Source organism: Salvia miltiorrhiza, unplaced genomic scaffold (genome assembly GCF_028751815.1).
Source record: "Salvia miltiorrhiza cultivar Shanhuang (shh) unplaced genomic scaffold, IMPLAD_Smil_shh original_scaffold_190, whole genome shotgun sequence".
NCBI classification, from domain to species: Eukaryota; Viridiplantae; Streptophyta; class Magnoliopsida; order Lamiales; family Lamiaceae; genus Salvia; species Salvia miltiorrhiza.
In genome coordinates, this window is record NW_026651498.1 from 141784 (window position 1) to 152372 (window position 10589).

At 30.4% G+C, this 10589-nt stretch overlaps 1 protein-coding gene across 1 annotated transcript; it reads left to right on the plus strand.

Annotated features, from left to right (window-relative positions):
- The first annotated feature begins 9107 nt into the window (after window positions 1–9107).
- Window positions 9108–9848, plus strand: LOC131003339 (uncharacterized). Its single transcript, XM_057929860.1, has one exon. The coding sequence runs from the start codon at window positions 9108–9110 to the stop codon at window positions 9846–9848; it is 741 nt and encodes a 246-aa protein (XP_057785843.1).
- Window positions 9849–10589: the final 741 nt, after the last annotated feature.

A 10589-nucleotide genomic window follows, 5' to 3' on the forward strand; every position in this document is an offset into this window, starting at 1 on the left:
CGAAAAATATGAAAATAGTGTCGAAAGGATGTTTAAGTGGAAAATACATTTCCACAAACTTTACAAAATAAATCAAAATATTCACATCAAATTCGGACATTCCGTGTCATAATTTGCAGCCCAAAAATGTTCGGGCAATATTTGCAAATTGCAACTCACACCAAAAAGCTTTCATGTTTATTGAATTGGATCTCTACACTTTTACTTGTCAAAATTAAATGCTTATGTTAAAATTAGGCCTTATGTAAAATCTAATTAGTGTACTATCTATAATGAATTTTGGTTCGTGTATTATTACCCCCTAAAGACAAAGCTATATCCTTTTTGGCGTTAACAGAGATCTAATTGCTATATATATAATTGAGTTATTATACAAATCAGGTTTATTGTGTAGAATACATCTCAATATAATGAAACATTATAAATTTGTTATGAAACATTAGCAAATTAATGTAAAAAATTACCACTAATTCATTAACCAAAGTGATGAATCCACCACCTTTTATTCTCAATTATATATTGTTTTATAAAATTTGATTGGTCTATTATACCATACTCCTATATATATATTTAAGTTAAGGATAATAGTGTAATATATAATACTATATGTATACTATTTATCTATTTTTTTAGGGTAAAGCAACGGAATATATTAGCTTAAATCCCGATGAATCAAGTCAAAGAGTCACTTCGGAAAATCAGAATTATTAGCTTAATTTAGTAATATATATACTCAATATATTTACTAGGGGTGGGTATTTTTCATAGACATATTATGGGGTGGGTACTTTCCCCTATTAACACTATATATATATTATGTATTTGATCCGGATACTAGGGGTGAGCAAAACCGAACCGGATCCAAATAACCGAACCGAACCATTGGTATTTGGTCGGTTTGGTTCGGTTTTGAATTATTTTGATTTTGGATCGGTTCTAATTTTAGAAAAATCAAATTTTTTTTGGTCGGATCGGTTTTGTGTTTAAAAAATTTGGATGAAACCGAACCGACCGAAGTTTTTTAATTTAATAAGTTATAATATATATATATATATATATATATATGTATGTATGTATATAATTACAATTTTATCATAATTGAAATTGGTCAATGGATAGGTAAATTTTATATTTATGGTTAATATTTGAGTTAAGGTTGGTTTAACTTATTTTGTTACAAAATTCTCATTGACATTTTTTAAAAGTTTAAGTATGGTTTGGATCGGATTGGTTGGAAGGAGAATTTTGGTTCGGATCGGTTGACATTTTTTAAAAATTTGGATGATTTGGTTTTAGGAGTTCGGATCGGTTTTCAACCAAACCGACCGATTGCTCACCCCTGCCAGATACGAATCCTTATATATCTAGAATGCTTTAAAGTTATGATATGATTTATTTCACATATATTTATCATTTAAATTCAATATTTTCAAGTGCGTAGCGCGTAACTTCCTACTAGTATGTATATATATATATATATATATATATATATATAGAGAGAGAGAGAGAGAGAGAGAGTGAGAGAAAGATTAAACAGAGAATGATAAATATGTAGAGAATAGAGAATTAATCTGGAGCATCCAAATCTGTCAATCCAAGGGTTCAAATTTTATGCTGATTTTATTCCATAATTATAGCGAAAATGATATATTTGTAATTGGATAATTATATTAATATTGTGAATTAAGATGAGCATATCCTAAATTATCTCTTTAATTTTTGGTAACATCATGTACTGCCATATCTTCTTATTTTTCTTTTAATTTTGTCTATATATGATATTTTCAATATATCATTCACGCTAATCTCTGCAAATTATATTAAACTTTCACATTTCTTTCTCTCTCCAATCTATTCAGCCCCCTCCCCCATTCGAACATTTAATTAATGTGTTTGTAATTGTTTTCGGCCTGTTCATAAAGTTCAAATGTTAAATATTTTATATCAGTAAAAAAAATTCGAATATTTTTGTTTAGATGTTCGTAATTTTATTAAGCTTGTCCGAAATGCTTTATTTTAAATATTTTATGTTAGTAAGAGAAATTCAAATAGTTTATTTAGGTGTTCGTAATTGTTTAAAGCGTGCTCAAAATGTTTTATGTTAAAAAAATAAAAAATAAAAATCAGATTTCACAGTAGAAACAAAAATAAAAGTTTCGTCGAAAACATAAATGAACATAACACAATATATAAATTAACAGAATACAATTTATAATTGAACAAAACAGAATTTCTAAATGAACAGATATATTCAGATATAATGATCATTCAATTTGTCGAAAAGAAAATAATAGTGCTGATGCCACCAAATATGGAAGGGGATGGCGGCGCAGCGATGGCCTGCGACCGCAACACCTTATATCAGCCGCTCACACCGTCGTGCTATTCTCCGATCTCACGCCACGTGAGTTTCGATTTTGGAAACAGATTCTGGCGACCGAAGACGATCCAGTTGCAGGGTGTTGTTGGCAGAGTATGCAAACGGTGCATAGGGACGTGGTGGATCGGGGTCAACAGCATCAGCCATTCATCTGCCTCAAGGGGAGATCTCGCAATAACATGTCTATCAAATAATAATTTCACAAAAAAAAAATTTGAACAATATGTATAATAAATTGAACAATCAAAGAAATATTTCGAACATGTGGCAGAAAAATAAATAAGATGTTTATCAAATAATAATTTCGCAATCATGAACCAAGATTTGAGAGAATTTTGGAAAAAAAAAAATCGCTGAATATTCGAAATAATTGAGAAAAAGAATGTACCCTCACTAGAATGCACTCTGCCGCAGCACCCGGCCTGCCGCCGTCTGAGGGCAGTTTCCCATCTCGCACAGTCCCACTACGGTAGCGCTGCCACTGTAAACTTCAAGATCTCGCCGCCGTCTGTGAACAACCGCCCCCACCTCTCCCGGATCGTGGTGGCGAACGCCACCGACACCACGCCCATCTCCGCCGCGCAGAGCAGTGCCGTCGATTGAAGCGATGTGCCCCTTCCTGTGGACAGCCGCCGCGAACAGAGAACAGAAGGTGGGGGATGTAGTGTAGGGTTTCATGAATGATGATAATTGATGTTGGTGGGGGAAGTAGAATCCTTAATTGTTGGAGTAAAAAGCGACACAGTAGTTTATGTAAAATAAGAAATACAATTCTACCCTCAAACCATTTAGAAATCAATACAAGATTAATATTGATAATTTTTTAAAACAAAATCGCCTACTAATCTAACCGTCCGATTTAACTTAATTGATGGTTATGATTTATTCTCTATTCTCTATACATAGGGTTATTCTTTGTTTAACTTGACCATATATATATATATATATATATATATATATATATATATATATATATATATATATATATATATATATATAGGAGCCCAATTAAAAAAGAATAAAAAAAAACTTGAAAGAATAAGACACAAATATTGTTGACTCCATCTTCTTTATAATAGGAATAGGACTTAGCCTACGTGGCATATTTAGAATCTCACCATTTAAAAATTTACCATATATAATCTTTATCATTTATTAATTAATTAACTATTACATTCTATATAAAGATTCGTTAATCATAATAAATATACTCCCTCCGTCCGCCAAGATTATGTCACTTTCATGTACAATTTGTACATGAAAGTGACATAATCTTGGCGGACGGAGGGAGTAACTAATAATAAATGTATATATATAATAATATTAACATTACATATAATCTAAATTAATAAATCTTATTATTTATTTTTTCTAGATAAAAATTAGATTTACATATCTGATAAGAAAAAAATTATAATCTATATACGATAAATGATCTTAATTGAATGTTAGTTATTAGATGTATATTTGTTATTAATTTTATATTTCTCAAAAGCGTACATATTATATGTATATGTTGCAATATATATATATATATATATATATATATATATATATATATATATATACTAGTCGGTAACCCGTCGAAAATCGACGGAAATATATTAAAACATATAAATATTTGTAATTAGTCAATACATTTTCTATTTGATGAATTTTTTTCACTAAAATATAGCATTAAATAAATTTGTTTTAAAGTAAAAGATATTATCTAAATACATTTTTACTAATATTTATTTAGTCAAACAATCCTCTCAACTCAGAAGCAAATTGTAAAGCTAATTGTAAGAAACTATTTCTTAGACACTTCCACCAATCCAATCCGATTATGATGATTTTAGAATTTTTTGATTCCTAAAAGTCAACTTCTATCCCCCTCCCCCCACCAAAAAAAAGAGAAGAAAGAAAACTCCCAAGTCCCTAGCCGAAACAAATTAACTAATACAACATGATAGAGTAAAAGATGAAATATATCAATCCTCATATAACATATTTTGCCTATGAACAATAAAAAAAAATTAAAAGAACCACAGAGCAAATATAAATGCGGTATGAACATATATGATGGGATTTATTGCATCTTTCTTCCCTCCAAGCAGAAGCCGCACACACATATCAAATCAGCCTAGCAAAATATAAGAAAATTAATATCGTTAATGACTTAAATTTTTAAAGATTGAATAAAATATTAAATTTGCAATTACCTCATAATCTATCGAAAATTTCATCATACTCAACGTTAGTTGTTGTGTCATGCGTATGACCACTCTCATCACATACTAAAATCTTTATATCTCTTTTTCCAGTGACTCTTGATATTGCCACGTAGAGTTGTCCATGACTAAAAACTGATTTCGTTAGGTATAATCCTACATTTAAAAGAGATTGTCCCTGACTTTTATTTATTATCATAGCAAAACAAACACTCATAGGGAATTGTCTTATCTGAAACCGGATTGGAAATTTAGCGAAATCTGATGGACTCATAATCATTCTAGCTATGGGAAACTTCTTGCCCGCATTTTTTCCTGAAATGAGTTTGCCTTCAATTACGCGTTCCCCAAGTTGAGTTACTATAAGCCTAGTGTCATTGCAAAGCTCATTAGAAGGATCAATATTTATGAGAAGCATTATTATTATGCATCCTTCTTTCAATTTAATTTCATGACTCGACAATCCTGAACACTTGATTGTGTTGAGATATTCAACCGAGAATACCTGTTCATCGAGGCCCACTTGTCCATCTTCTTTGCAAATAATGTTTGAACTTAGGTAAACCCTTTCCTTGGTAGACATTAGAGACATGACGTAATCATTGATCGTATCAACCATCTCATTGGTGGGGGCCAAGATAACTCTATTCTTTAACATTTCTGGATCAAATGCATTATTCATGACGTCATTGTATGTGTTTTCCACTATAGCTGCAATAGGATTTGTTGCGTCGCGTATAAGGATATCTTCTGATAATGCCACAACAGATTCTCCATCATCAAGACTATGTCCGGCTGTACCGTCACCTATTTTAAGTATCCACTCTGCAAATTCTTTGATTTCTTATGCATCCGAACCATAATCATTTGCCTAAAATAAAAATGTACTTTTATCAAATGTTTACTCATTTATTGTTAACACTACTCCTATTATAAACCACCATTTTAATCCAATCACGATATATTAAATTAGCCATGTGTTTAAAATTTGAAAAATTCTCTCTTATTCGAATTATCACAAAAATATCCATTATTTTTATAAGCCTTACTGCCTTCCCTATAAATGCGTTGTTTCTCAATTTTCATGCAAAAACACTTTCATCTAATTGAAAAGGGCAATATAAATAAATTGAAAAAATTATTCTTGACTCAAAAAAGTATTATAGACTTTTCATGAAAATTTCCTAACTATACATAATTACATTTAAATGTTCACAAAATCAATCAAGATCAGCCATTTAACCTTATTGTGTCGTATTGTTAAATAAATTAGAAAAGGGGAGAAATTAAATAAACAATGCAAGATAAAATCATTAACATAAATACATAGATACACACAATTAGTAATTTTTATATTTTATGATTTTTATATTTGAATTAAAATAATATTAATAAATTATGCATGGTAATATAATTTTTTTAAATTATATATTGAGATTAAGATTAAAATACTTGTAATCTCATATTCTTAGTTAACTTGAGAACTTGACACGAATTCCAAAGTTGAGATGAACTTATATAGGCATGCACGATGTCATGCCGACTTCCTTTAGGGATCACTGGAAGTATCTGTCGAAAGTCGCCTCCTAAAACAACCTCCAAAAGGTTTTCCAGACCTATCGGGATATCTCATAATATCCCTTAGGCTTCTATCAAGCGCTTTAAAACAGTATCTGTGCGTTATTGGTGCCTCATCCCAAATAATAAGCTTTGTTTTCTCGAGTAGTCCAGTTAAATCGTTATCTGGGTTTACTATTGTTTATATTTTTTGGGTGATGGATGTGATCTATATAAGATAATTAATGATGAGATTCGAACTTAAGTAGAGTCCACATTTTGTAATCCAATAAATTTGTTGAGAACTAATTAATTATTATAATTTCTTAAGCAGAATATTTTTTGCGTCAAAAAATTGTTGAGAACTAATTCATTATTATAATTTCTTAAGCAGAATATTTTTTACGTCAAAAATTTATTTGGTAAATTGAATTATAGAAATTTGTTTGTTGATGATAAAAATAATAGGAGTATATTAATTATTAGATATTGATTGGTTTAGAATTTGTGGTGATCTCGAAATTATATCAAATTCTATTACTATTATATATCGAAATTAGATATAGAAATTTGTTTGTTGATGATAGGTTCGAAATTCGATATATAGAAATTTGTTGATTAAAAATTTAGAAAAAGTAATAATGAATGAGAATTAAGGAAAATTAGAATAGAGTGATTATACGACGCCACATAGGATAGACTTTATTTTGCTTTTATATATATATATATATATATATATATATATATATATATATATATATATATACACACACACACATATATATATATAATATTTATCTTCTTAACTTTCAATAAAATTAATTTTAAATTGAGTTTGAATTGAGACATGCACGTATGTGTAAATTATAAACGAGTCCGGTCATTGATTTACATGTTTGCATAATAAGGCACAAATTCTATAAACTGATTACTTTAAAACAAAATATTATTTTACGTATATAAAAATAATTAAAATTTTATTTTTATTTTTTATAAAATAAATTCGTACATTTTATTTATATAGGGAAGAAAAATATATTTTTCATTTCTACAAACTTTATTTGTTTCAGTTTGTCCATAATAATAATAATAATAATAATAATAAATTATGCAATTAGTAATGCATAAATGAAGAATTTAGATAAAGAATAATAGAGGATATGATGTTAAAATATATTAGAAATCTTTAATCATGTATCAAATTCATAATAATCTCAATCGAGTGAAGAATTCATATAAATCACCTAATTTCACATTGAGTTTTTTTTTTTTATAAGATTTCACCAAAATAGAACTTATACAAGAAGAAGCTCTTGCTTAAAAATCGACATTTAATTGGCGGAATGATTCAGACTAATACAATTTGAATTGTTTTGTCAATTTAATTTGACCAAATTTATTTAATTAAATACATGGTCTTATTAATTTAATTTGAAAAAATAAATTGGTTTGATTAAGTAAATTATTTCTTCAATTTAATTTGATTATAAAATAATATATTTTGTATAAAATTTTAAAAATAAAATTTGGATTCAACATAGATTTTTTTATGAAAATTTATCGATTAAATTACTAAATAAATTAATACAATTTGAATCTCGTATCAACTTTCTTAAGCTACACACAAGATTATTTTCAGAACTTAGTTATGGTCTTTCAAACTTTAACGAGATAATGTTCACGAGTCAATTTTATTCTTTCAATTTTCAAATGGAATGATGCTCGAAACTCAAGATTTGAAGATAATGTTCGCGAGTCAATTTTATTCTTTCAAATTTCAAACAGAATGATGCTCGAAACTCAATTATGATATTTCAAGCTCCACATGCAATAATACACAAAAATTTGTCAAGATTTTTCAAACTGCATACAAGATGATGTTTAGAAGTTAGTTATGATCTTACAAGCTCAAGATGATAATGATCTTTAAAGCTACACAATAGATCATTTTTGTAACTTAATTGTGATCATTCAAAGTTCAAATGAGATGATACTCACAAGTTAAATTTATTTTTTTAAACTCCAAACGAGATGATTCTTCGAACACAATTATAATATTTGGAACTAATAATGCATAAAAATTTGTCAAGATTTTTTCAAGTTTCATACAAAATGATGTTTACAAGTTGGTTATAATGTTAGAAGCTCCAAATCATACAATCTCACAAGTCAACTTTGATTTTTAAAGCTTCAGATAGTGATGTTAAAAAAATTTAATGCGTAAAAATTTATTTTTTGTATTTTAGGGTCTAGACGGATGATACTCAAAAGTCTGATGTTCAAACGTTAGTTGTCGTCTTTCGGGCTTTAGATGATGATATGATCCTACAAGGTTTAGACGGGATGATGCTCAGATAAAATAAAATCTTCAATATCGATACATTTTCCAAAATCATTATTAAATAAAAATTTATATAAAAAGAATATTTATTATTTTAACAAAATGTTAACATTTAATTGAGGAATATGATTCAAATTAATATAATTTCAACTATATTATTTTAAATTAAATAAATTAAAAAATAATTTATATGTAAATAATTACTTATAAATAAATAATATCATATAATTTAAAATAATTTTTCGTCGAATTTCGACGGGTTATGCAGTAGTTTATAATGAAATTGAAAATGCATTACGAATTTATAATGATGTGGTTTAAAGATCCTCCGTGGTGGTTTCTATATATAAAAGCGGCACACACACACTCACTCCTCAAAAGCGATACACTTGAAACATCAGTACTTCATTCTCATTTTTGATTCCTTCCATTCCATGCTCTCTCTCTCTCTCTCCCCCTCAAAATCCACATGCCTTTTCGCTCTCGCACCCTTTCCTTTCTCTCTCTACCTCTCCCTAAAAGTTTCCTTTCTCTCTGATTTTTCTTCCCTTTTCCACCTTCTGTTTCCTTCCGATTCAACCAAACCCTAACCGTCTCCACCTATTTACTTGTTATCATGGAATCCCCCTCCAAAATGTTCGATAACGTCAAGTTCGAGAAGGAGAAGGCCATTGCGCGCTTCAATCGCGTGCGCAGAGTCATGAGGCTGTTGCAGATTATTCAAGTCGCCGGCGTCTTCGCCGCCGTCTCGTGGTGCTCGGTGCGCGCGCCGGCGGTTGCTATGTCTGCCGGCGCGTCTTTGCTCGAGTTCTCCACGTACCTCTTCAACCACCACGTCGCGTTCCTAATCGGAAATGCGATCATCGTGTTGCTGTTCATGCTCTGCCGCCAGAGCGACGGCGGCGCCTCCGCCTCCTCCCGCCGCGATCTCTACGATGATTATGCCAAATACAGCGACGCCGCTCGCTCTCTGCCTCAGCCGGAGCAGAGAGAGGAAGTGGCGGCGCCGCCTGCGGAATTCGGCGGCGGTAACAAGCAGATTGTTGCGGTGATTGCGGATGAGGCGAGTGCGAGTTCCCAATGTGATGACGTGGCGGCGGCGATTGAGAAAGCGGCGAGGCAGATTAAGAAGTTCCAGAGGAACCGATCGGAGATGATGCTGAGGCGCGAGATTGCGGTGCGGCCGGAGCTCCGGAGATCGGAGACGGAGAATCACCGGAAACTGGTGAGTTCGGGGTCGGCGGAGATTGAGAATCTGAGCAACGAAGAATTCCGGCGAAGAGTTGATGCATTCATCGATAAGCATTGGATCAAAACGACAGCGAAACTGGAAGGACACCAAAATCATGGATGGTAGTATGGCAAAATGATTTCGAGGGTTAAATTTGTCTTTTAAATGTTTAGCTGCCTCGGGCTTTTTGTTCAAGTACAGGATTAACAATTCTCTGTTTTCTTTTTTCCATTAGAATAGAATCAGTGCAAAAAATTAATTGGAATCAAATATTATAAGTCCTAATGAGTTCTTTTCAGAATTTTATTTCCATTTTCTTAATTTTTGGTTAGTCGTTTTCATGGGCAATTCCGGAATTTCTTGGAAGCGTGTCGCGATGGAAATATTATTTTGACATATGACGATCTTGTTGTAAATCGCTTTTAGTTATTTTATATCTTAATTTACAATTCATAATTTATGAGGAATTTACATTAGTAGAAGATGTGATTCTCAAGATTGAAAGGGATTCCAATTTTCGGCAGAAGTAGGTAGAGTTTTATATGCTAATCTTAGGTATGTGAAATTTGAATTTTCGTAAAGTTGTAACTTTATCTATATCTATACTTGTATGAAACGATATTTTTTTATAAAATTTTATTGTTCTATTATATATTGCACTGTTAATTTTATTTTTTTTGAGGAAAATTATTGCACTGTTAATTACTATATCTTAAAATATCAAAAATGTCTTAAAATTATTAACTATCGATTTTGTATTAATGCCGCAATGTATTTATAGTTAATATTCTTTAAAAAAAAACTTACATGGCAAAATGATGTCGTTTTCTGAGCTACTAATTAAAAAAAATCACTTTTGCAATATGG

What these genes read in the sequence shown, in the direction of transcription:
- LOC131003339 (XM_057929860.1), top strand. Translation starts at nt 9,108, where the DNA reads ATGGAATCCCCCTCCAAAATGTTCGATAACGTCAAGTTCGAGAAGGAG.